We start from the raw sequence: 26,795 nt of genomic DNA, 5'->3' as shown, positions 1-26,795 counted from the left end.
AAATAGGATTTATTATAATCCATTTCCTTCATAGGATGCGATATTCAAAGTTGTGGCTGCAATTCTCCATCTAGGTAATATTGAATTTGCAAAAGAGAGTGATTCAGATTCCTCTAAACCCAAAGATGAAAAATCTAGGTTTCATCTGAGAACAGCCGCTGAGCTTTTCATGTGAGCAGCTTCTTGCACTTGTGACATTTATCTTATATATAACTTATTGATGTAGCTCATGCACATGTACTTTGTGTTTAGGTGTGACAAGAAGGCCCTTGAGGATTCTCTTTGCAAACGTGTGATTTTTACTCGTGGTGAGTCGATTACTAAGAATTTGGATCCAGATGCTGCTACTGTCAGTAGAGATGCCTTGGCCAAAATTGTTTACTCCAGGTTGTTTGACTGGTACGTTCTTAGACATTCTATCTTATGGTAAAATATTTGACCTTTAAGCTGGTTAAGATGAGCCAGTCTTACTAAGGTTTCTTTCTATTTCTTCAGGCTTGTCAACAAGATAAATAGTTCAATTGGTCAGGATCCTGATTCAAAATTTCTGATTGGAGTTTTGGACATTTACGGTTTCGAGACATTCAAGACCAACAGGTGCTTAACCGGTACGCACTTTTGTTGTTAATTGAAAGGTTTTACCATATAGAACTGAGAAAAAGTGATTTGATGCATGAGAAACTATATGATTGACAAAATGATGTATGTCACCACATAGGTGCTAGCAGGCACAATCAAATGTTCAGTTATTGAATGGTTGACCTATGGATTCTCTTTGTTTACCTTTAGCAGACTGTTGAAACTGTTTGTTGGTCTGGTTATGCCAGCCATGTCATAAAATTACTTTAAGCTAAGACAATCACATTTGAAATCATTTGTTTTATTATGCTGTTGTGTTTTTGAAATAAAAGAAATTTTTGCTTGCTCTCCTTCAAGTTTGTACACTACTCATTTGTGAGGTTCAATTTACTCTTTGCAGCTTTGAGCAGTTCTGTATTAATTTAACAAATGAGAAGCTACAGCAACATTTTAATCAGGTACTTATGTTATGTAATTAAGAATCTTAAACGATAGCTGTACTTGATGATGAACAATTATTATTTATAGTATTTGTTTATCTGTTTTCCTTTCTGGCAGCATGTTTTTAAGATGGAGCAAGAAGAATACACTAGAGAAGAAATTGATTGGAGCTATATTGAGTTTGTTGACAACCAGGATGTTCTTGATCTTATTGAAAAGGTTGGTATACGCTGCTGTTGTCCTGTTTTGACTAGTACACAGAGCTTGTTTGTTACTGTTTCACAATAAACTTAAGGTCTAAGTTTAACTAGCAAAGATTCTAAGTCTAAAAAAAATCAGTGTCCCAAACCCCCTTGTTCAGGTCACTCAATACTTATGCCATTTATTTATAAGAAGCAAATCAGATGTATCCAAATCTTCAAGATTTTTGTGAGAGAAAGCAAATGAGGAGACAACTGATTATTTTGGTGTAATAAGTCTTTTCTATATATGTTATTTCATGCCCACATTATGTTTTCCCATTATGAAGATTGGGTACACTCCCTGAAAATGTTATCCCGACCAGTTTAACATAATGTTTCCCATTATGTTGGTGAGCCTCCCGCCCCTGCTACCTAAGATAAAAGAGGATTCTGTGTGTGCAACCTTCCTGACTTTTAACCTGTGTATTGATTGCAGAAACCTGGTGGTATTATTGCTCTTCTGGACGAAGCCTGGTATGTATTGGAGTTATTAAGTTTCTAAATGATAATGTTTGTCTTCATATTTATGTATATTCAACCTCCTTCCTCTCCTTAAATAGCAAAATGAGAAAAACAGCAAAATAGACATGTAGGTCATGGTTTTCAATGTTGATGAAATTTGTTTTTCTCATAGTATGTTTCCTAGATCAACGCATGAGACATTTGCTGAAAAGCTGTACCAGACATTCAGCAATCATAAACGCTTCAGCAAACCAAAGCTATCACGCACAGATTTCGTCATTTCTCATTATGCTGGTGAGGTAGGTCACTTTTGATGAGGAATAATATACAAGGATGATAGGGTCTCTTGTTGAATAGAAAAACCTATTATCTTGATATTAATCTATCAATAATTATGCTGCAGGTGACCTACCAAACCGAGTTTTTCTTGGATAAGAACAAAGATTATGTTGTTCCAGAGCATCAAGAACTTCTTAGTGCTTCCGAATGTGCCTTTGTGGCAAGCTTGTTTCCACGTTCTCCTGAGGAGTCAGCTAAATCTTCTAAGTTTTCCTCTATAGGTACCAGCTTTAAGGTCTGTCTACTAATTCTTTCTCTCTCTCTCTTCTTATTCCATTCTCCTCCCCTGGAGAGTGTTGAGGGTGAGATTCACCTTTTCTTTTCTGTGCTTCCCATGGTTTGAAGCTTCCATATTGAATTATTTCTCATCATCTTGTTTACCCAGCACCAATTGCAGTTACTGTTAGAGACACTAAGCGCAACAGAGCCACATTATATCCGCTGTGTAAAGCCTAATAATCTTCTTAAGCCTGCAATATTTGAGAACAGTAATGTTCTGCATCAGCTTCGTTGTGGGGTATTTTTTTTCTGCTTATTGTATTGCTTGGTGTTATACTGTATGAACTTTAGTATGTTGCATAGTCAGGACTCTTGAATTCTGCTTATCTCCTTTAGGGGGTCATGGAGGCTATAAGAATTAGCTGCGCTGGATTCCCCACAAGAAAGCCATTTCATGAATTTATAAATCGTTGTTGTATTCTTGCTCCAGAAATTATGAATAGCAGGTAAAATAACCTAAGTTTAATACTATGGTTCGTTCGTCTTACATTTTGATTCTTGTTTGTGTTGTTTTCTTTTCCTTCACAATCATTTTACATGTTTATGACCTTTTATCTCTATGACTTGCTTTCTACAGCTACGATGAAGTCACTGCATGTAGAAAGATTTTAAAGAAAGTGCAGCTTGACGGTTATCAGGTGTGACGGATCTATTATGATGCACTGTATTTTTTTTTTGTTCAGTTTGTTCGTTAATTTTTACCAAGTCCATGTTGTGCTCTTATGGTCTTCTATGAGATAATATCAGTTCATAGCAAGGTCATAAAGCCATAGTTGTTCCATTCATCATCATGGTTCTTTCGTGCCCAATAGAAATTAGCAATTGTAGTTTATTACTTTGAATTGCCTTATGATTTACGAACAAAAGTATTGAATATTCCTGCCAGTGTTGTTTTAGAAGCCTAATTTTGGCATCTTATGTATCATATTGTATACTGTGAACTGTTTTTTGAAAAACTCAAAACCATAACAAAAACAATGGCACAGCCATAATCCTAGAAGGATGGGTCAGCTACACAATCCAAGATGTCATCTTTATGAGTCATTCATGTGAATCATTCCCACCAATCTCTCGTCTGTCCAATATGAGATGGTCCTGGGCATCCAATTTTTTTCATATAATTTTTCACCCTTACAATCCATGTCATCCTTGGTTGACCTTGACTTGCTGTAATTACTCCATTATCACAATTTTCTATTCTTTGGAAAACTGTCTTTTAATGTTGGATGTGTCCAAACTCAGAGAGTTGGTTATTCATAACACTACTGTGAATTACTAATTGCAGATTCCACGTCTTACCTCCCATCCACCTTTAACACATCTTTTCTTACAAACATGATCTATCTTAAATTCCTAGTATTCCTATCCTTATAGTAAAGCTTATCAAACAGTCATGTTATAAAACTTTTTCTTCAGAGGCACTGTAGTGATGCACAGTCAATGATCTTCCCTTTTTGAGCCAAGTTTGATCTTGTGTGAAATATCTTGGTCAAAATCTCCATTTTTTTTTTTGTTTCGACGATGTACTCTAAACACTCAACACTCAGTAAAAGACAATTCTACTTTCTATCCCAAAAAGTTCAACAGTATATTCATCCAAATTCTCCTCTATCAAATTTTACTCGACACATTCTATTTTACATCACTTTGCCTTAAGCCTCGAGTATCCAATTCCTGTCTCCATAGATTTAATTTAACATTATCATAATTACATTTTTCTTATGTCCAAAGTATACATGTACATTCTGTAGTTTTTTAAATGCATGAGCTTGCATGATCATTCTAAGTATGATTTAATGGCAGATCGGTATAAGTAAAGTGTTTCTCAGAGCAGGCCAGATGGCTGAACTAGATGCACTCAGGAATGAGGTTTTAGGACAATCTGCTACCAAAATTCAGAAGCAAATCCGGACTTATTTCTTCCACAGATGGTTCAAACAAATGCGCTTGTCTGCTATACATATTCAAACCTTCTGCAGAGGTACTGCTATATCTGTTTAGGACCTCTACCCAAGAAGTATTTTCTAATTCCATCTTAATAAATATACAAATAAAGTAATAAGCCTCTATACTGCAAAAGAGCAATGACTACTTAGCTAGCCTGCTGGATAAGCATAACAGATGTATTCTTGGAAGATAAGAATTGAATTTGTGATCTTTGTGAAGTACTAGTTCCTAAGTACAAGATAATTGAATGTAGTTCTAATGTAATCTCTAAGAACAATGGGTAATTCTAAAACGTAACCCTAAGTGATGGGTAATTATCCTTGGAAGTCAACCTAAATTTATTTCTCCATGGTAACCTTGTGGTTTTAATTATACTTGAAAATATGGCTTTAACAACCATTTTTCAATATAAACAATTGTGAAAGAGTTGTTTTTAAGTTAATTACAATTCTCAATATTTGAATGACGTAAGTTCCCTTCAACAAACTGTTTTTCTTCATCTCTCATTAAAAACCAAAATGAACTAGGATTTTGATAAGAGACGAAGGAAAAATCCAAAACTCCAAATATGTATTGGCGTATTGCCCCCGATAACATTCCCAAATAACTTTGTGGCCAATGTTGGATTAATACCCTACTGAAGAAGCAAATTCCTCAGAATCTTTAAGGCAAATATAATTCTTGTTAGATTATATGGAGGTTGATCTTTCATTCGGAAATCACTGTTAATGCCTGCAGTACCATGAAGACCTTGTAAAGAAGATTATTAGGATCAAAGCATGATAAGTGAGCTGGAGTTGCTTCAGGAAAACTTTATTAGTTATGTGTAAAAAATGAAATGTTCTTAATAATATAAAGGCTATAGAGCTCTGAGGAGATTGAATTTTGTTTCACTTTGAGATAGCCCATTCCTTAATGTTTAATATTTTGAAAAATGAATTTTAAACCATCCTCATTGTATGAAAATCACTTTATTGTGGAAATATGACTATTTATAGATGGTAGTTGCCAATAGATCAGACTTGCACTAGTTGAGGACATGCACACACATCTATATGCTTTCTACTAACTCAAACTTATCATTGCAGGACAAGTTGCTCGATCTGTGTTTGACCACAAGAAGAAAGAAGCAGCATGTCTGAGAATCCAAAAGGAGTTACGCAGGCATCTTGCCAGGAAATCTTACTTAGAGTTATACTCTTCTGCTATGACAATTGAAAGAGGTATGCGGAGCGTGGCTGCTCGTAGTGAGCTTCGTTTTCGAAGACAGACAAGGGCTGCAATTAAAATTCAGGTTAAATCTCATACTCCCTCTTTCCTTTATGCTTGTCTCATTTGGAATTTTCCATTTGAAGAGAGAAACTTTGGCCATGAATTTTTATCTATATAGACATCCTCAATCCTCATAATTGCTCCATTTCTCATTTTACACTATATACAAACTCTCCTTTAACTATCTTTTCTAATTCATAAATAAGGAGAAACTAGATGGAGAGTTGTATAGAAAAGAAATACTCATGTAAGATCTTGTTAGATTCGTTTCAATGTGTAGTTTTAAATTATTAATTTCTCATGATTCATAAATTAAACATGATTAAAGATGGTACTTAAAGATGTGCATTGCAATTTGTTGAAAATGTCATATGGAATATACATTAAGGAATGGAGGAAGTAGTTTATATTTAAAAGAACTAAAGTTTTAGCCGTATGGTGGTGTCTATATTGGGCAAGATGTCACATTTTTGTTTAGTGAACACAATTGGAATGGTAAGAACCTTTCATTTTTGGTGAAAATTTCTTTATTTTAGATAGAAGAAGAATGTACAAGGGAGGACCAGAGGTCCTTTGAAAAATATAGATGCAAAAATTGTCCTCGTATCACATGTTAATCTTTAAATGAAAGTACCATCAGCATGTGCTGTATAGAAGTTGATTACACAAATATCTAGAGAAGACAATGCAAACCCAGTTATTTATGTTTTTCTATAATCTTATTATATCTATCTAATCGAATTACCCACACGACCACAAAAAAAGTTGGTTTACTTATAAACACTTTCCCATTTTCCTACTGAAGGTCATACAAAAAATATGACAATGTTCCTAAATGATTTGTTACATGAGAAAGACACCTGCTTGTAGTCGGAAAAATAAGGAAGCCCTTCCCTTACTTGAAAAACACAAAACATACTGAGTTGGTAAGCAAGCTTTGTGAGCTTCATCCGAACTTTATCGTATTGAGCCTCTCTAAGGGTGATATCCCAATAAAAGTTTGTAAAGTTTGATATTGACGTCTCCCCCCCCCCCCCCAAAAAAAAAAAAAAAAAAAAAGGAAAGGATTATGTAGAAGTAGCATTATAAGATACCTAAGAGGCAAACTTACATATTACGTATATCATTGTTTGTGAGAACTAATTTAGATCTTATTTCTGATAATGAATCAATAGTTGTTTTATTTAGTTTTGATAATGGCTTGTCCTCTTTTCTTGTGTAAAATAATACTCCCTTTGTCCATGATTTTTTTTTTTGTTAGGCTTAGGCACGCATATTAAGAAATGCATTAGGGTGGGTGAGATTATGAGAGAAAGTGATGTAGTAGAGGGGTCCACTTCACATGGGTTTAGAAAGAAAACTTTCTATTTAAAGTAACAGGAAGATTTTTATGGACATCTTAAAAAGGAATACAAGAAGATTATTTGTGGACGTAGGGAGTGTAATGGTAGTTTAGACAGTTAATCTTACCATAATGGAGTGCTGGATAGTAATTATACATGGAATTTTCTTAAAACAAAATCATATAAAAAGATGTATATGAAGACTTTATGTTCTCCATGGAAACCATACAATTCCCTTATCAGAAGTTTTTGTGAATGGATTAGTAGGTGTTTAATTTGGCTTTTAAAATGGCTTGCCCTCCTTTATTGTTTCATCCAATAATTATTCAATATTTTAGCATGCAATAATATTTTCCTTATTGTGATATGTTCATGTGTACTACAGAGTCATTGTAGAAGGTACAAAGCCCAATACCATTATCGAAGGATGAGGAAAGCAGCTATTATAACACAATGTGCATGGCGGTCTAAAATGGCAAGAAGAGAATTACGGAAACTTAAAATGGTGACAAAGTGAAAACATTTTTAAGCAGATTTTTTCTTGACCTTTGTGAACTAGTCTGATATGAAATGCGTCTGCTTTGATTTTCCTTGCTTCTAGTTCAATGGAGAATCAACATATCATTGATTTGACAATGTTCCTTCCCCCATATGTTGAAATCTTGCATTTGCATGCGTGAGATTACTGGAGTAGACTACTTCTAGTTAAAGACCCATGTACACAATTAAACGCCACAAATCATCCCATACTAATAACTGGCGTTCATTTTCATCCACAGAAGTCAGAATAGTTTCCCTGTACAACTGTTTTTTACAGTTTACCTATTTGAGGGACAATGTGTGTTGGTCAACAAAATAACATCGTCATTGTGTTTTTTTGCATCTTTGTTTAAACTTGATTTCATGAATTAGATTAATGAGCCTAATATTAGTAGATAAACTTTGATTTAAAAAGAAAATTTGGAAGGGAGAAGGGAGAAAGCAAAGATTGATGTTATTTTGTCCTGAATGTAGTTGACTCTATGATCTGAGGTATCTGTCCTATGGCCTCAATAATTTATTATGGTCCCATAGTTTAGAGGAAAAGCTGTGACATGCAAGCCGGTTAGTGGGAAAGTACATTTTCTTTGTCTTTTGTGCTACATATTACCAATAATTTTGTTGATGTTTGATTGTATATTAATTTATAAAATTAGTCTGCTTTATTTTATTCTATGCTATTTATTCTATTGAACTGCCAGCTACTTCACCTTTAATTTTCTCAATTATAAATTCATTCTATGATCATTTGTGCTAGGCTGCAAAGGAGGCAGGTGCTTTGAAGGAAGCTAAGAATAGATTAGAAAAGGAAGTTGAAGAACTAACTTCCCGACTGCAGCTAGAGAAACGCATGAGGGTTAGTATTATGGTGAATAATTAGCTTAGCCTTTTACTATTGTATATCATGAATTCTCCGGTGTTTCCAACCATGACTTCAGCTTACTCTTACATGAATAGTACATGAATAGTAATTCTGTATTATTATGGTGAACAAATAATGAATTTCTCTTCATAAAGTTTTATACATTGTTTTTGTATTGCCTGCTGTATTTCATCCTTGACACACTTGATTGATATTTACCAGGAGAACTCCTGAGTTTTTCTTTATTTGTTTTTATTTCTATAATCATCAAAAGTGGATTTGCATGAGAATGAGGTATTTGATTGTATGGGATGGAGGAGGAAGATTTTTGTGGATGACTATACGGAATAATCACTTTTGGTTCATGTAGCCGACCCCACTTATGGGATTAAGGCTTTGATTGATTGAATTATCAAAAGTGGCAGAATCATTTACACTCTTAGTAATGTGTTGTACTCCTGTCCTCTAGAATGTCAAAGTTTCATTTTGGTATTAGATCTGACAAAGTACAAATCTTGTTAAGGTTATGGTGATTTACCTGGTTTCATCTTTAGTGATTGCTGTAAGGACTTCAATGAGGTTGTCCCACTCTACATACATCTACACAATTCGTAGATCTGTTTATTGTTTGCTTTTATAGAGAATATGTTGTTCTCTGCATCTACCTCCTCTTTCAAGCATTTCAAAAAAACATAACTTTTACCTGCAAATATATTCTGAACAAAGAACAGCAACGTATGTTTGAAACTAAATGAAAACTGATATCATATATAAAATCGATGTTGTGTGAGTTTTCAATTATATCTCTATTTCTCATATACTTATCACTAATTAGATATCTCTCTTCATTTGTTTGTTATTTTTCTTAAGGATGCTCTTGAAGAATTGAAGAATCAAGAAAATGAAAAGCTACAACAGGCTCTGGAAATTATGGAGAAGCAATTTCAAGAAACTAAGACATTGCTTATGAAGGAGCGTGAGGAGGCTGTGAAAAAAGCAGCTGAGCAAGTCCCTATTATACAAGAAGTACCTGTTTATAATGATGAACTGATGAGTAAGCTTACTGTTGAAAATGAACAACTCAAGGTAACGTAGCTTTTGTATATCTTGCTTGGTCTTCTATGTAAGGAACTATTCCTGTTTGTTCCCTTTTCAATTTCAATGTTGCTTCCCAGGAATGTGTAAGTTCACTAGAAAAGAAAATTGACGAGACTGAGAAGAAACATGAGGAAATATGCAAGCTTAATCAAGAATCTGTTTCTAATAATGAACTGATAGATAAACTTTCAGCGGAAAATGAACAGCTACAGGTATGTTTAGGCCTTGCATGATCTACAGTTATTTCCTAACACAACAATTGTTTTGCTCTCATTTAAAATTTTCTTTGCTTCCTAGAGACTGGTGAGTTCATTGGAAACAAAAATCAATGAAACTGAGAGGAAATGTGCAGAAACGAGCAAGCAGAGTGAAGATCCTGTTTTTGACAATGAGTCGATAAATAGACTTGCTGTGGAAAATAAACAGCTAGAGGTAAGATATCTTTATGTAAGTTTTCTTGTTCTGTCATTCATGTGGAGCAATTGTATTTGGGCACTTATTTTAATGAAAATTTCCAGGAAATGGTTAGCTTATTGGAACATAAAATTGATGAAACTCAGAAGAAATATGAGGAAACAAGCAAGCTAACTGAAGAGCTCGAGGTGAGATTTCTTAGTGCAGGCCTGCTTGACGTGTAATTCACACAGAACTGCCATTTTTTGATACTTATAGCAATACATTCCTTTCTTCCCAGGGAGTGGTAAGCTCATTGGAGCAGAAAATTGACGAAACTCAAAAAAAATATGAGGAAACAAGCAAGCTAAGTGAAGAGCGGTTAAAGCAGTCACAAGAAGCTGAGTCAAAGATGATTGGACTCAAAATTGCAGTGCACAGGTGCTTGACAGCTCTTTACATTTGTGCTTTTTAATAAGGATTGTGTGTCAGTTTATATAAATGTATGTAAAGGAACTACTGATATAATAGGTTGTGATTGTAATGGATCTTTAGTGGTCATGTGGACTCAAACAATTCATATATCAATCTTAGACACTCTAGTGGAGCCATCATTGACTCGTTGCAACCAATTTTTAATACAAATTGCATTACCATATCATATACTCCCTTCGTCCTCAAAAAAAGTCCCATTTCCCTTTTGCATGCGTTTTTAGGAAGGTGAGTAACAAAAATAAGATTGTGGGGTTTAGTTGATTAGAAGTGAATATAAAAAGAAGAAAGTGGGGTTTTGTTAATTAAGAACTGAAAGCGAAGTTCATTTCTCTTGCAAAGGCCTTCATTGCCTATTAGCTCTATGAATGACCTTTGTAGCTTCAACTGCTTGTACCAACTCATTAACATCTAGTGCAACCTTCTTAAGGGGACAAGTAAGGATTAAGATGGTGACAGATGGAATTCAGACTCACATTCGCATTCTGTTGATTTATGATACTTTTCCTAACATCCAATTTTCCCAAAACTTATTGTGCAACGGACTACGTGATTTCGACAAGCAAAATAACTCAAAGAAACAATAATGGAGGGAAAAGACAGATAAAATGATAAATTGAAAGAGTTCCAAGTAACAAGGTAGTGGCTCTAGGTCACAAGTCTCCAAAGCCCAAGCTACAAATATTCTGCATGCCTTCTCTTTCCTAAGCTTCCCATATATATAGGCCTACACTAGTCTATGATGTGGCATCAAGCCTTAATTACTACATTCTATCTTTTTCCCAAAAGCACAAAAAGCAACATAAAGTAAGCTAATAAGACAAGCATCTGTTGCAGCTCTAAGGAGTTGGTGTCGCAAGCTGTTGTGGGTGGAGAGTGCTCCCCTGTTGCTGTTGCTGCACTTTCTGTGACCTGCGCCTGCTGTAGGTTTGAAGCAGTGGTGGAGGAGGGTGGTTCATTACATATTGTAGGGATTATAATCAACCTAAGTACTTTGTCACATTGGTCAATTTGGGTTAGAAATTGCTTGCTTCCCACGCTGGCTATGTTACCCAAATATCCATTTATCTCAGGGTTTCTTTCCATAAGAATCTTGTTCTGTGATCGAAGCCCTCCTTTTCTTTTTATGTACGTGTGTTACCTGAATTTTAAACACATAATCCTAAAGAAATGGGATTAATTACAAGGACCAAAATGTCATCCCCATGAATTGCTCACATGGATCTTTTTCTACACTATTACCTTTGGTATAATTTGATTTGGGAGACTCAATTTCTTAATATCCTTGATATATATGCTTTATCACGGTCATCTATTGTCTCCCTTGGTCTCTTTTTAGTCTCCATTTTTCCAATCCTCCATTGTGGTGATTCTTGCTCATGATGTTGGACTAGTCCAAACCACTGTAGATGGTTTCTTGCATCATATATCCTTGATAAATGCTTCTCTGGCCTTATGTAGAATCTCTTCAATTCAAAATATTTCTCATCTCATTTTACTTCTCATTCACCTTATCACACCCATTTCTACCACATTCATGTATTGATGATGATACTAGAGTTGTGGTTAATGCTAAGGTAGAGTGACAAAGACAAAAGTTAGAATTTTGAGGGTTTAAGTTGAAATATTGACCAGAACGTGACTCACAAAAGGAGTGGAGGCACCTTAAGAGATATAATTAAGTATGAAGATAATCGAAGGCAGGTTGGAGTGATGGATATTGATAGAGACAGGTTATGATGCTTTTGGACATGTGTGACATCGACCAAAAAATGTATTGATGAGAAAAGTGGAGAGTTGGAAATATGGGTATTTTAGAAGTAGTTGAAAGAAGCCAAAGATGTCAGGAATGCTGGGGGTCAAAACGATGCGTAAAAATTGGGTTTACAAGAGCATATAGCATTATATAGAAATATAGAATTAAATGGGAAAATGTATCAGTGGAAGACCACTGGTAATTGTTCTTGGCCCATGCTTTTGGGGTCAAGGCTTTAGCCTTGTTGTTTCTTATTTTTATTATCTTGCTCATACGGCTGAAAATATGAAGGATACAAATTTAACTCTTTGTAAATTGTTCCTTTTTTTCTTCCTTCACATTTTCAGTGTTGTGTATTTCGTTGAAATGTAGCTAAGATCTCACAGTCGCATTTCTCATCTGTGTTGATTAGTAGGCTTAACTGCATAGACAAGCATTTTTATTATGGTTAGGATTTTTCAGTCTGGAAGAGAAGATAGCTTACATGGAAACTGAGCGCAAGACCAAATTTTCAGATTATCCGGTATGGAGGTTTTTTCAAACTTCAGAACAGTTCTGTCTTTACGTTCATTTTCCATGCACTTATGCTCTCATGGTCTTTTCAGTCATTCAGTAATGGTCATGTGAATGAACCCAACAAGGCAAGCCATTAAATATGAATCATTTCATATATCATTCAATAATTGTATCTAAGTATGATAACAAAGTGAAGATATCCTTGTTTTACAGGACTTTCCAAGTGGAACACCTAAGAAAGTTTTTGGCACCGAATCTATGAGGAAATCACATATGGAGAGACAGCGTGTATGTAACAATTTTTATTAACTGAGCAACAAGCCTTGCTCTTTCTCATCTCAGCACAAGCTATCTGTTTTATCTTCTTTGGGCTAGAGCTTGTAGTTCTACCAATAATTTTATTGCTTGTTTGCAGGAGCTTGCAGATTCTCTTATCAAATGCGTAGCTGGAGATGCTGGATTTAGTCAGGGAAAACCAGTTGCTGCAGTTACAATGTACAAGTGTCTGCTTCACTGGAAAACATTTGATGCTGAAAGGACAAATGTTTTTGATCGGCTTACCGAGTTGATTAGTTCTGCATTCCAGGTATATAAACAATTATAAATAATTTCTCTGGACAGTACTCCTGGAATTTTTTTGGTTCTCTTTTTTGATATCTTGTTCATATTTCAGCACTGTTTTAGACTAATGAAATTTTTGTTAGTAATCCCTAACATTTAAAAAGTTTGCGATAACTTTTATAAATAGTTTTTGGACAATCATAACCTCTAAAATGTTTATTTTCTTATTTGCCATCATTAATATTAATTAACTCTTTTTTTTTTTAATAATTAAGAATAGTGTGCAGACATTTATACCCCTAAAAAATGTGTCTATATATATTCTCTCGAGAATGCTATCAAAAACTAAAGTAGTGACATAAAGTCAAACTGTTAGAGCTCCCCTGACATGGCTAGCAATGCGCGCGTTAGCCACCCTAGTAATTGTGAAAAGAATGATGGTACAAAAGTTGGACAACGAGATTTGTAAAAAAAAAAAAAAGGAATAAAGTAGAAGTTTGTAGAGCAAAAAACTTAACCTAGATGGAAAGTTGAAAAAAAAAAAACGGAGGTCTCGCATCTGACTACAAAAATATTAGCTTATTCATAACATATCCTGGCCTCACGAAGAGCTAGGATCCCTGAAACTTTCAAACTCTGTGTGAAACATTGCCATTGAAGTAAGGACGTTTTGTTAAGAAAAGGGCTGGTGAAGAGATATAATTTTGTTGATTTCCTGGATCCGAAATATTCAAACTCTGTGTGTAACATAGCCATTGTTGATTTGACACATCATGTTTATATTGTATATTCAGTACTATGCATTGTTCCGTTCTCCCAGAAACTTGACAACCACTTCATGTTAATTGGTGCAGAATTCAGATAATAATAGTCATCTGGCTTATTGGCTGTCTAACACAACTACACTGTTGTTCTTGCTGCAAAGAAGCTTCAAGGCAAATAAAGATTGGAAACCTCCTCAGCCGCCAACATTTTTCGGGAGGATGGCCCAAGTAACTTCACTTCATATATCTGGAGTTGTTTTGATTTTTATGGCTTACACTCGTTTAAACAGATTATTTCTTGTGTCTTCAATTACTTGGTCTCTGTTACTTAAATATTTTAAAATAATCCCTGAACATTACTTGAACTTCTCTGTAATTTATTTAACTTTCTAGGGATTTCGCGCCTCTCCTTCGTCTGCAAATCTACAAATTGATATAGTTCGCCCTGTCGAGGCCAAGCAACCAGCTTTGCTTTTCAAGCAACAGCTTACGGCTTATGTCGAAATGTTTTTTGCGATCATTCGAGATAATTTTAAGGCAGAGTTGTCACCTCTACTTTCTGCTTCTAGACAGGTTCATTGTGCTTGGCTTTATTTCATAAGCTTATCAAATTTTTGTGTGGAGGTATCTAAGTAACGTACTTCCTTTGTTTCGTTTTAGATGCATCATTTTTAAAAACACGAACTGGTAGGTAGTTTGTGGAGATGAGAAAGATAGAGAGAAAGCAAAAAGAGGACCCATGTGGTATGAGAGAGAGAGAGAGAGAGAGAATTTATTAACTAAAAAGTAACGCGATGCATCTAATTTGAAACTTCCTTATTTAGAAAGTGATGCATCCAAAACAATATGGAGGAAGTACAATAATGTTCATATCTTTCGCATCAACTCACCCACCCCTCTTGGTTTTTTTTTTTTTTTTTTTTTTTTTTTTTAGGAAACAACTCTTTTTGCAGTTTTACTACCTTAATATTTGCGGAACTCCATGACACTGACATTTTATAGTTTTGCAATTGCTTGAAAACTTGGATTTTGATCTAACATTTTCATTCTCTGTCTTTAAAGACAAGTAAGCAACAATAGTATAGACCATATCCCATCCAGGTTTTAATGTTGTAACTAAAGAATGAAGGAGCTCAGCAGAGCCAAGAACTGCCCAGTTTATGTCTGTGTTCATTTGAATTGTTCAACTCACTCAGATTGCCTATATATGCTCATATTGTGTAAATTATGAATATTTCATATTTAGATACCATACATTGAATGAAGCTAACAAGATCTCACATGATATTTTTTGTTTTGTATTATAATAACAAAAGACTGTTTTCTTAGCTTGACCCAATTAATATTGAGTATAACAAAAATTAGAGGTAGTTTTTATTAACAATATATCTTCTTAACAACTCAAATAGAACAATCCAAGGGACATACCAAAATCAAACACGGGATAGTTATAGTGGGACAAGGGATTGGGAGATTTTTTTTTTTTTGGGTGGGGGGCAACTTTTCTTAGGGGCTGTTTGGTTGAACTTCTTGGAATGGGTTGGAATGGATTTAGAATCCATTTCATGGTTTTATTTGTTTGGTTAGGCTATTTAAGTATGGAATCTCATACCTGGGGGATTCTAACTCCACCCCATTCCATTGGAATCTCATACCCACCCCCCTCCCCCCACCCAAGGATTCATAATCCATACTACCACTCAAGTATGAGAATCCATTCCATGGTTAAACCAAACAACTTTAGATTGGTATGGGATATAAAATCCATACCACCCAAGTATGAGAATCCACACCAATCCATTCCAGCTTAGTGAACCAAACGACCCCTTAGATTTACATGTGTATAAGTTGTCCTAAGATACAAGAATCATTAGCTTGGGCGTTTGGTTCAATGTGGTATGGATATGGAATCGAGAATGTAACCAAGGTAGTATAGGGTTGGTACTTGATACCTAATGCCATGAGTTTGGTTCCCTTAAGGAATGTATATGACCCCCTTATTGATACCTAGAGATATGGTATGAACTAAACCCACCTACCCAAATTCTGTACCTTATGGGTTTGTGGTACAAGTTTTTAGATAATTTTGTCAACAAAACACATGGTATGGGTTTTACCAATTGCAAATCCATACTTCATATTTGAAGTGTGAAGTATTAAAAATTGATAAGGAGTCCTATAAATAGACCAAATGAGAGACAAAGACATCATGTTTATTGTCATGGAAAGTAATTAATGCTCTCGAAAGATTGACGAGGCTAGCCACCTTGATCTTAATAACCATTAGTACAGTCATATCTTTACTTGTTCTTTCCTAATTATTCTTCTTCCTTAATCTCTTCGTATTCTCTCTGCTTTGGTCCTTAATCTCTTAAAAAAATAGAATAAAACATAATAACCAAGTTGTTCATAATCAAATAAAAAGATGAATAACCTTATGTTCATAGTCATATTATTAGTTAATAAATGTAATGAATCAGGCCAACACACCACCTGTTATTCACACTTGCAGATGAAGCAGAAAAAAGGGATAGGCTAACACACCACCATAAGGGGAAGCACTACTTTAATGCTGCAGTAGACAGTAGTTGTTATGTTGGCTTATTAGCTTCCATGTTGGCTTTTAGGGATGAACACAAGAATTAATAAATGCAGGGAAGTTGTACTTGCTTAGCTAAGTAAGTAGTATAAATAGGTAGCAAGTAGTGGAAGGAAGATAGGCAGAAATTTGTAGTGGGGAAACCTTAGAGAGTTATGGCCTAAATCCATTGTTAGAAAGTTATAGTCTCACGCTATTTTGAAAGTAATAGCCTCACACTATTTTGAAAGTAATAGCCTAAAGCTATTAAACCTATCATTTGTAACCCCTTTGCACCATTGTCAATCAAAATTCAAGCTTCCATCTTTATTATTTCTTCTTATTCAATCAATATACAATAAGTCAGATTATCTAGTCTATTACAATAAATATGTCCAAAGTTAGTTACCCTATGACAAAAGAGAGAACAAAAAGGCATCAATGAGTTTGAATTGGTGTTGAATAACTCCAGTAAGCTTGCTAAGTTACCTACATTACAACTCTCACAAGTTGCTCCATTTCCTGTTTTATGTCTGGTATACAACTTTTGGATTTTTCTCATTTAATTATTTTCAATCATGACACATAGGCTCCAAAGACATCAGAGGTAGCAGAAGATCCATCGGTTCACCATTTGCAGGACGTCATTGACTGCCTTGATTCATTTCTTAATACACTGAAGGAGAATCATGTATGTGCTTTCATTGAGTCCTCGGAATTGTGGCAATACTTACTGCCTTGTCGCTCACGAGTAGTGTTGTATTTGTGTCAGGTTCCTAAAGTATATGTACAAAAGATCTTTATACAGATTTTTTCGTATATCAACGTGCAACTTTTTAACAGGTAAGATTCTGCTTTCCTAATAACTGGTCTAGATCACATCTCATGGTGGTCTTGATACATAATTTTAGTCCTTTGATGCTAGGAGAATCTGTTGCCAAATCTTTTAGGGCAGGAAGCCTGCTTAGAGGTAGGTCTGCGAGTCTTAAGAAATTTTAAGGCACAACTTGAACTCAGTGGGAAAATGTGAATATATAGATTTCCTACATTATTGGAGCATGCAACTAAAATCTAAATTTCTTCTCTCTAAATCAACAGTGTACTCCTGAATCGTGAGTGTTGCACATTCAGCAATGGGGAGTATGTCAAGGCTGGGTTGGACAAATTGGAAGCATGGTGTGGGGAAGCTACAGATGAGGTATCTGTATGACAATCTTCAGCTTTAGATAAATATTCTTTCTATGTTTTACAATGTTTTATCTGGCTGCTTTTTTTTACTCCCTCCGTTTCATAATAATCGCAACACCCTTTTCCTTTTATGTATGTTTCATAATAATTGCAACACTTCCTTATTTGGTAAGGACCCATTATTATTTTATTAATTATCACTCATACTAACCCCACTTTCACAAATATTTTATTATTTCTCTCTCCTACCAACCCCACTTACACTATTTTTTTATTATTTCTCTCTCATACCAACCTCACTTATTTGTTGAAGCCTACAAGCCTACTCTATATTTTTCTTAAACTATGTGCACTCCCTACCGTTGCGATTATTACAAAACGGAGGGAGTACATTTTTTGGGATTACTGTAGCTTTGCTACTTGTCTTCTCATGATTTTTGGTTGATGAAACTTTTACTTTATTTTTCAACAAAAATATTTATAATTAAAAAAGGGCTTTACATAAACTTTCATCAATGCTGTTTGAAAATTCATTTTATGCATCAGATATTACCAAAGATATGATTTTTCAAGCAGTAAATTATGAATTTTTTTAGTATTCTATACAAACTATTTACTTTCAAATATTCAGTGTTAGATCTTCTGGATATAATCATATAGACTGTCCCATGATAGAAATCTTTGGAATGTTATGTCTCCATGCTCTACTCATTTTCAAAGAAAACCCTATAATTTAAGTAGACAGGAAGCCAGGAATCATCTACTGCTGCCAATATCAATTTATTGGAACTGTAAAATTATGTTAATCTTTGTCAATTGCAGTGTACAGGATCATCATGGGATGAACTTAAGCACATAAGGCAAGCTGTTGGATTTCTGGTAAGTCTATATGCTGTTTTTTTCCCACAGTTTTACCTTTCAATTGACTCATTGTCGTGTGAAGGTGTGAACTTGTGAATATACAATGGTTCTATTGACTATCTATTGTGAGTGATCTCTTAACCAATGATAAACTTATATTTGCACAAGGGCTTAAATCAATTCAACCAGCATTTCCCATACTTTACCCTTTGATTAATATTATACTTGGCAAGATTAATTTGATTAGGATGAGTTGATTTGGGATATACATTGCAATATCAGTTGACATGACAGTCATACTCTTGTCAGTATCTTTCTTTAAACACTTAATTGATAATATAACCATTAGTCAGCTGTGTTTAGAAGGATCTGAGCTCGTACTAATGTGATTTGGTCTTACCATATACTTCATTGATAATCTCTTATACTTCCTCCGGTTCTTTAATAAGTGCGACGTTTCCCTTTTTTGGAAGTTGCATAATAAGTACAACATCACTACTTTTGGAAATGGTCTCTCTCTCTCTCTCTCTCTCTCTCTCTCTCTCTCTCTCTCTCTCTCTCCCCCCCCCTCATCACATGGGACTACTTCTTTATCTCTCTCTATCTCTCTCCTCTTTAATAAGATTGTACTTCCCTTACATGTTACACTTATAAAAAAAAACGGAGGAAGTATGGAGTTCATTTAAATAGCTTCTCGTTTATTTGAACACTGTTACTAATTCAACCTTATCTCTAATTTAATGATAGTGTTATGGCCTATACTTGTAAATAAGGTAGGAGAGAGAGGAGGTGTATGAGATAACCATTGCATAATTCACATTGAATAAACAGTATTAGAAAATTATTTAGAATTACATCAAGAATGTAAAGATTTATATTCAAACTAAACACTGCAACTCAAACAATAGTCACAAATTCATTACCACGTCCATTACATAATAAACATGTGAATAAATTGACGATAACAAATTACATCAAATTACAATAACTCAGTACAATTACATCAAAAAATCACAATCAAACCTACAATGATGTAAAATATAGAACATAACATTTGCCATTAAGATAGTACTGCTATTAACTATAAGATAAAAGACCTCTAATACACCCGTGTATCCTAGTCATATGAAGTTGCTTATATAATTCTTGTAGAGTGGGGGCATGTAAAATAAAGTGCAGTTAGAGTGATAGTTGCTTCTATTAAGTATTGTTTCTAGCACTGAATGTCACAACACAAATGACAGTGTTTGATGGTTCATTTTTTTCCTTTTGTTTTTGGTGTTTGATACTTTTTATTTTGCGCTACATATAAATTTCTTATGATTGAACTTAAGTGTTTGATTTTTGATTTTATATAAATATAATCTCATTGTTTTTAATATCTGTCTTTTTGTAAGTGAATTTTTAATATTTCATGTAGATATTTCTTATTTTATCTCATTGTTTTCATATTTTATCTTTTACTTTTAAAAGAATTTTAAAAATATATATGCTTTTCATTCTACTCACTTGCATTGTGTGCTATATCCAATGCGTATGTTTGATCGATTATATCATTAAATACACACTAGTGTAAGTTATGAATTTTTTTATTTGGATACCCACATTGAAACGATTCTAAAAAAGTTTCTTTTTTATAATTTTTAACCTTTAAAAGAGAAATGAATCAAATATATAGTAACGAAGGAAGTAATACTTAAATTTCCCAATATTAAGAATTAGAAAGAGATAATTATTAGATTGTTGCTTCCTAAGGGATCAGCGGAAGTATAGGTCTTTCATTTTTTTTTTATAAAATCAATTTAGGCCCTTCATCTTTATCTGTTCTTCAATATCTTCGTTAGGGCTTGGCGATTGGCTACCTCACCAACTCTTTCCATCAAGTTATTTCTTATGAGAAGGCCTGAGTGCTGTAAATTCTGATATACCCTCATACTGCTGTCAATAATAACAAGAACAATCTTTACAAAGTGCAATAACTAAAAACTGGGCATCAAGCAATTGGCCATCTTGTTTGAATGAACTTGGCAAACATTCTGTCTATGCATTTATGATACTCTTCATGACAGTGTTCAAACTGTCATATTGTATGTTTTCACTTTTTGGTCCATCAAGATTTTATGTTGCAACATAAATTCATTTTACAAGCTTCTACAAGGCCTATCAATCTCTTATTGTTACATAAATTATGTCAACATCTGTTTCCCATTATTTGGCTTGTAAAAAATTCCGTATGGTTGGCCTTCTTGTTTCATTGGTATGCTTGCTGCTTAACTCAATGAAAGGGGATCTTGTAATCTTATAAAATTGGAATTATGACCTGATTTTTATATTTTCATCAACAGGTTATAAACCACAAGGGGAGGATCACCTTTGAAGATCTTACAAGCGATCTCTGTCCTGTAAGTTTCTTTCTTCTCCACTGTAGGTGTAGATTGCAAATGGAAACAGAAACCCGATGCTCTAAACTGGAATCATATTTTTTAACTAATGTAAAATCCCGTTATTAATTTAGCATTTTGCCTAGGTGAGGAAATTAGCTTTAATGGGTGCAATTTAATGCACGAGCCAGGGATTGGTAATGAAATTGGAACAAAGTACTCAGTACCCCATAATAGATCAATCTCTTTGTTTAGAGCTACGTAAATTCCAAGTTAAAAGAAAATAATCATCTCACTCAACTTTCATCCATTTAGGCTGCACAGAGTAAATGTAAAACTTTATTTTTCTTTCTTTGTTATGCTATGGATGTCTATAGAGGGCAGTCTTCATCAATATAATTTGTCTTTTCTGAACATTTGAGATATCACATAAAAATTCAAGATATGATGGAAAACTTGACTATAATTTCTACCTGTATTCAAATTTTACTAACTTTGGTATTGTATTTATTTTCAGCTATTGAGTGTTAAGCAGCTATATAAAATATGTACAACATACTGGGATGATGACTATAACACTACTAGTGTTTCTCCAGATGTAAGCCCATAAGCTGTTATAGTCATGATATTCTATCGTTACTTGTCCTTTAGTGTAACTGTGTAAGGCACGATTCTGCTTTGGATTTTTACAGGTCATTTTAAGTATGAAGACATCAATGCCTGGAGAAAATGAGGGTGAAATGGACAGTGATAAAGCCTGTTCATTGCATGATAATTCCAGGTAAAAAGAGAGAACACACAGAAATCACTTTTCTTCCTTCAATAGCCGATTCTAAACTTTTGATAATATGTTTTAACTGCAGCATACCCCTTCCTGTTGATGACCTATCTCCTTCTCTGGATGAGAGAGACTTTGCCGGTGTGAAGCCACCACCTCTGTTACTTGAGAATCCAGATTTTCAGTTTCTACAGGAGTGAGGCTGAGATGATAAGTATCTCCAGCGCTTGTCTGCTTCACCTAATGAGCTCAAACTAACCCAGTGTAAATTCATCATTCACACATAAAGGTTATCTATCTCTTGTACCATTTTTCTTCTAAAGTAGTGCAACATCCATTTCCCTAGTTGTAAATTTACTATCAGTATTTGATATACATAGATTTAGGCTTCTCGTCATCATCAATGATTGTATGGACCCTGGATGTTTTGATTTCTAGGACTGCCCCAATAGTCGTCGAAATTTTTTATTTTTTGATAGGAGTAGGATATTTGTGTTCGATGTAGCATGGAGAGAGAAGTTGTGATTATCTTCCTCCCATTCTTTGGTGTGGTAATACAGATAGGAAATCTTTTCAGGTTTGTATGTACAGTTGTATCTAAAGGTGTACGTCGAATTCAATGGAAATATTATTCTTTAATGCCAAATCTTCTTGCATTTCCGCATTCCACTAATAATAGTTTTTTGTAAATTGGCTGAACTCTGAATTTCTTACCTCCTTCTTGAAGAAGCATTAAGCATTGTCTCATCTATGGATGGTTTATTTTTACATTTTGTTTGGAGATAAGTGTAAATGGAGAGAAAAGGAGGGGAAATGGACGAAAACAAGTTCCCTTATTTGAATAAGAGGTTGGGGAAATGAAGGCATAGGAGGGGAGGAGAGTTTTACGGTTTTTTCACCATGTACCCTTGAATAATTTATTTATTCACCACCCATGAAACTGTTCAAATTCACTATGTAACCACGAGTTTCACAAAAATGTCACCAAATACCCTTAATGACTAGCAGTGGTTAACTGCGTCAGTCATTAAGGCTAATTATGTTACGTGGTAACAGAGGAAACCTTCCATGAAAGTTTGCCCTATATGCGAGAAGAATGTTGGGCCGAGCAGTAGTTCACTAGAACTTCATTTGCAAAAATCACATAAGAAACTGTCATCATATAGTGTAGACAGTGATATGACAATGGAAATACAGAAAACAATAAGAGCACTCAAGATTAGTCGAGGAGGTAGTGTTAGTCCAACCCAAAGAGAATCACCCTTGATGTCCGAATAGTAGGTTTGATGTTTTGTTGCTATACTATTAGTCTATTACTAGTAACCCAGGCTTTCTATACAGTGTATCAGAAGTTTTACATGCAGTTCATTACTATTAATTAATCAACATGGGTAATTTTGCCCAGCTAAGGGTAGCGTAAGGGTATTGTTGTAATGTACAAACTGAAACTAACTATTAGTACTTTGGTTGTGGATCTTTGTGGTGAAAGAGATATTATCTGGAGTATACAAATAATATAAAGTACGAGTAGTTTTTTAGAGGAAAGTGTTGAGCTGCTTCATATTTGCCACAATAGTTAAGTAGCAGATGTGATAAGTAATACATTTGTAGAAAAAATGTACCTCGTATTTGCCATTTGCCATTATATAGCAAGTAAAACCAAAACTCAGCTGCTAATTTATCATTATCGGAATCTTACAATGTGCAATAGCTATCTCCAACATGGTCAGTGTATCGACATTCCTCGTTCCAATATATCCCAAAAGAGATTGGAATTACAACTTCTACATTAATTATAGATGATACAAGTGTATCATTCATTATTGGTACAATTCTCAAATGGTCAGAAATAGAAATTTCTTGATCGAATCCTAGAAGCTCTATCCTGATATAGAAGGGCACCAATACCAAATCTAGTGCCAAAATTTGTCAGACTCTGAATGTGTCCAAAAAAAATTAAGGCTCTTTTTTATAGAGCAATATGTGATCTGCCCTGAGGTTGATCTCCTACCAGCCAAAGCTAACCTAGTATTGCTGCGGATCTTCTTTACTATGGATAAGCGGAACACCATCATTCTTCCAAATTATCCGGTCTTCACATAATGCTGCAACTACGTCTACATATAACTGATGCTCCTGTAAAAGATAAAAAATAAAGGATTTTGCATAAGATATAAAACAGGTTTATTTGAGCAGTACATAATTTTCTGATGAAATCAAGACTCTTGAAAATCGACCACGCAGGTTCATAGCTGTAGACGCTAACTTTGGTAATTTGGATATAATGACACTCGTAATTTTGCATTATTACCCTTCTTGCAGACTAATTTTTTAACAAAGCCCCTCGAGTTAACATTACCTCATGCAGAACCCGAGCTGCCAACTCCTCTGGAGTGTCAAAAGCACACACAGGCACGACTCGCTGGGCAAGGATCCGGCCAGTATCATATTCCTTGTCAACAAAATGGATAGTAGGACCAGAGTATCTGGACAAGAAAAGAGTATTCAAGAAGAGTATTGTTAGCTTAGAGTCAAACTCCTAAAATAAATAGACACTTGCACTTCCATTTAGAGCTATGCTAAAAACAATTGGCTAATCAAGCCACGATGATTCACTATTGCCACATATCTGGGTTATGTATTGACATATTGTGAACCAACATAATCAAGGGCAAATTTAAAGTAGAAATCAAGGGACAAAAGATATTGTCTTTGACACAACCATTTCACATCACACATCTAAATTTTAGTAAAAGAACCATTCACATCAGCTTTTGATATATTTAAGCACCCACCCAAAAAAACAGCATTGGCATCGAAATTTAAAGTGTACAGCAGTACAGGCAGCTGTCTTGAAAACAATTGATCAGATTCCTCATTCTTTCACGATGATCTAATGTGTGATTTAAACGTGCCAAAAACCAACAAATGCAATCTAAATTCTACACTTTTTGCAATATAAATACTAAAAATCACGAGTAACCTACAATATAATTCCTAATAGCAATATTACCTTGCTCCAGAAGCAATAACTGCTTTATGAACCTTGAGCCCATAATAGCCTTTGCCTCCAAATGCTGGTAGAAGTGAAGGATGTATATTTAGTATACACTTAGGAAAATGTTGAACCAATTCAACTGGTATAAGCTTTAAATATCCAGCAAGAAGAATGAAGTCCACTTCAAATTCCCTGCATAAAATTCAAAAGTGATACAATAAGTACACAGAGAAACAAGATCTTCAAACCAAAATTCTATTACAGAAATAGCCTCAAAAACGTGGATGGGGCACATCAAGTATCTTACATTCAGAATCAGAATTATTATGGCATGACCCATTTGGAAAAAGTAACATCAAAAGTTATAGGTGGACTTACTGTGGCCAGATTTTTTAAACTTTAACAACAAATTTGGTGATCTTGCAAAAGCAAAAAATATAGTTAACAAATCTTAAGATAAACTTTTTGACCTCAAAGTGGATGAATAGTATCAAACAAACACACATGGAATTACCTCAATAATGGAGTGCAATTGAGCTACCCAATTTAAATGGAAATGTTTTAGTATTTTACTAAATCTTTTCTTTTTCTTGTTTTAATCACTTTGCGTTTATGTTCTACACAAATTACTTGATTTCATTTTTGGTTCTTTACCATCATACCCCTCTTAGCCCATGCACGGCACGACACAAAACTCGTGGGCCAAGCCATGGGCCGGGCCTAACTAAGCCCAAAGCACGTAGGCCTGGCACGACCCGACACGGCCCAGAGCCATCTGTACTATGGAGTAGTATAAAACAAAGGGGCAAACGAAACAACAGGTTAATCCCATTAGCCCTTCCTCATTCGCTTCATTCCTCCTCGTGACCAGGAGCGTAAACTAGCTTAATTAAAACATGAGTTCAACAAAATCAAGTTTAATCAAACACACAACACGACAGATGTCCTCTCTTAGCCTCACACACAAACAAATTATCAAACAAGAAGAGGTCTAACATTAAAGGGTTGTGCAATACATTAGCAACCAAATTTGATTCAATTATCAAACAATGCCCAAAAATCACATAATTTTCTTTTCTAACAACATAATTTAGTACCAATAGTTCAGACTTGCGAACCCTACACTTACTGCACTGACAATTAAATAAAATTGAACCCTGGATTGTGAAATTGATATGAAGATTACTAAAAGAAACAACTTACCTCAGAAGCTGCTGAGAACAAATACTTCATGGTTTGTAGTGGAGAACGTCAAGTGCGATGTTGAGTGCGCTTCAATGGAGAACTCAGAGAGAGAGAGCAATTCAACGAGTAGCCTGCCCCAGTTCAGTCTAATAAATAAATAGGTCTAGTCTTTATACGATCGCCTAATTATATAAATTCTTTAGGACTGGTTGGATTTTATAATGATTTAAAATGAAAATTATACCTCTTTGTATAGTATCAATTCCTCTTGGAGTTCTATAGGCAGGTAACAGTTTTATTTATTTATTTATTTATTTATTTTTTTTTTACAAAGATCATTAACAAAAAAACGAACAAAACAACAATCACTAACTAAAAAGACCAGCATAGGAAATGGCGGTCACGAGCACGAACAGTCAACCAATGTGTAGGAGCAACCCAATTTCGAGGCACCTTACAAAGCCGACAGACAGAAAAACGGGGAGAATCTCCTTAAACAGCCACAAACAGGATATAGTAGTGGAGCTAGGGTGCTGAAACGTGGAGATCAGAGGAGCGCAGTCCATATAGATGAGAAGACGAAAAAAAATCCTGACGAACAGCAGTTTGAAGGGCCAACAAACAAGCTTGTAATTCTGCCTGAAGAGCAATAGCAACGCGACAAGCCCGCGCACCACTTCTTAGAACAATATCCGACGAAATCTCTCGGAAAACCCAACCGGCGCCTGCACGATTATCTTGGCAAAGCCAACCACCGTAAAAAATCAGCCAATGATGGAGACGATATGAGGCACCCCCTGCAGACACAAAGGCACCAACTCCTGACACGGAGTAGGAGAACGCCTTTCCAAAGATAAAAGATGATGTTGAAAATCCTGAGCTTGAACCGCCCGAGTGGTCCATTCCTGAGAAAGTTGATAAATCAAAGAAGGAGACCACA

General features: G+C 34.8%; 2 protein-coding genes across 9 annotated transcripts in view; one reads left to right on the top strand and one right to left on the bottom strand.

Moving 5' to 3' along the window:
• The window catches only part of LOC110692133 (myosin-6-like), a 31,197-nt gene extending 8,869 nt beyond the window's left edge, over positions 1-22,328 (top strand). For 3 of the 8 annotated variants that reach the window (XM_021869121.1, XM_021869124.1, XM_021869129.1), the window contains 34 exons: positions 35-171; positions 253-399; positions 496-597; positions 980-1,037; positions 1,138-1,239; positions 1,699-1,736; positions 1,897-2,023; positions 2,128-2,298; positions 2,449-2,580; positions 2,679-2,788; positions 2,920-2,980; positions 4,146-4,323; positions 5,378-5,583; positions 7,290-7,409; positions 8,202-8,300; positions 9,177-9,392; positions 9,482-9,616; positions 9,702-9,836; positions 9,923-10,006; positions 10,099-10,238; positions 12,508-12,568; positions 12,651-12,686; positions 12,775-12,849; positions 12,977-13,147; positions 13,977-14,114; positions 14,280-14,459; positions 17,054-17,155; positions 17,237-17,307; positions 17,563-17,662; positions 18,475-18,531; positions 20,859-20,915; positions 21,412-21,492; positions 21,587-21,675; positions 21,758-21,880. In XM_021869121.1, the coding sequence (XP_021724813.1) occupies positions 35-171; positions 253-399; positions 496-597; positions 980-1,037; positions 1,138-1,239; positions 1,699-1,736; positions 1,897-2,023; positions 2,128-2,298; positions 2,449-2,580; positions 2,679-2,788; positions 2,920-2,980; positions 4,146-4,323; positions 5,378-5,583; positions 7,290-7,409; positions 8,202-8,300; positions 9,177-9,392; positions 9,482-9,616; positions 9,702-9,836; positions 9,923-10,006; positions 10,099-10,238; positions 12,508-12,568; positions 12,651-12,686; positions 12,775-12,849; positions 12,977-13,147; positions 13,977-14,114; positions 14,280-14,459; positions 17,054-17,155; positions 17,237-17,307; positions 17,563-17,662; positions 18,475-18,531; positions 20,859-20,915; positions 21,412-21,492; positions 21,587-21,675; positions 21,758-21,872 (3,831 nt within the window). In that variant the 3' untranslated portion in view covers positions 21,873-21,880. Of the gene's footprint in view, positions 1-34; positions 172-252; positions 400-495; positions 598-979; positions 1,038-1,137; positions 1,240-1,698; positions 1,737-1,896; positions 2,024-2,127; positions 2,299-2,448; positions 2,581-2,678; positions 2,789-2,919; positions 2,981-4,145; positions 4,324-5,377; positions 5,584-7,289; positions 7,410-8,201; positions 8,301-9,176; positions 9,393-9,481; positions 9,617-9,701; positions 9,837-9,922; positions 10,007-10,098; positions 10,239-12,507; positions 12,569-12,650; positions 12,687-12,774; positions 12,850-12,976; positions 13,148-13,976; positions 14,115-14,279; positions 14,460-17,053; positions 17,156-17,236; positions 17,308-17,375; positions 17,435-17,562; positions 17,663-18,474; positions 18,532-20,858; positions 20,916-21,411; positions 21,493-21,586; positions 21,676-21,757 lie in introns of those variants that run through there. The other 5 variants (XM_021869125.1, XM_021869127.1, XM_021869128.1 and 2 more) reach the window with 5 other exon arrangements.
• Positions 22,329-23,276: 948 nt separating this feature from the next.
• Positions 23,277-25,903, bottom strand: LOC110692204 (phosphoribosylglycinamide formyltransferase, chloroplastic-like). Its single transcript, XM_021869204.1, has 4 exons — positions 25,874-25,903; positions 24,686-24,873; positions 24,032-24,158; positions 23,277-23,808 (listed from the first exon to the last, which is right to left on the bottom strand). The coding sequence occupies exons 1-4, from the start codon at positions 25,901-25,903 to the stop codon at positions 23,698-23,700; spliced, it is 456 nt and encodes a 151-aa protein (XP_021724896.1). The 3' UTR covers positions 23,277-23,697.
• Positions 25,904-26,795: the final 892 nt, after the last annotated feature.

Source organism: Chenopodium quinoa, unplaced genomic scaffold (genome assembly GCF_001683475.1).
Source record: "Chenopodium quinoa cultivar QQ74 unplaced genomic scaffold, ASM168347v1, whole genome shotgun sequence".
In the NCBI taxonomy this organism is placed as follows: domain Eukaryota; kingdom Viridiplantae; phylum Streptophyta; class Magnoliopsida; order Caryophyllales; family Amaranthaceae; genus Chenopodium; species Chenopodium quinoa.
Note: the sequence above shows the minus strand (reverse complement) of the source record. Positions and strands in the feature narration are given on the sequence as shown.

What these genes read in the sequence shown, in the direction of transcription:
- LOC110692204 (XM_021869204.1), bottom strand. Translation starts at nt 25,903, where the DNA reads ATGAAGTATTTGTTCTCAGCAGCTTCTGAG. An exon ending in GTTATTGCTTCTGGAGCAAG is followed by an intron (nt 24,159 to 24,685) that starts GTAATATTGCTA and finishes TTTCTTGTCCAG; the next exon opens with ATACTCTGGTCCTACTATCC. An exon ending in CAGCTCGGGTTCTGCATGAG is followed by an intron (nt 23,809 to 24,031) that starts GTAATGTTAACT and finishes TATCTTTTACAG; the next exon opens with GAGCATCAGTTATATGTAGA.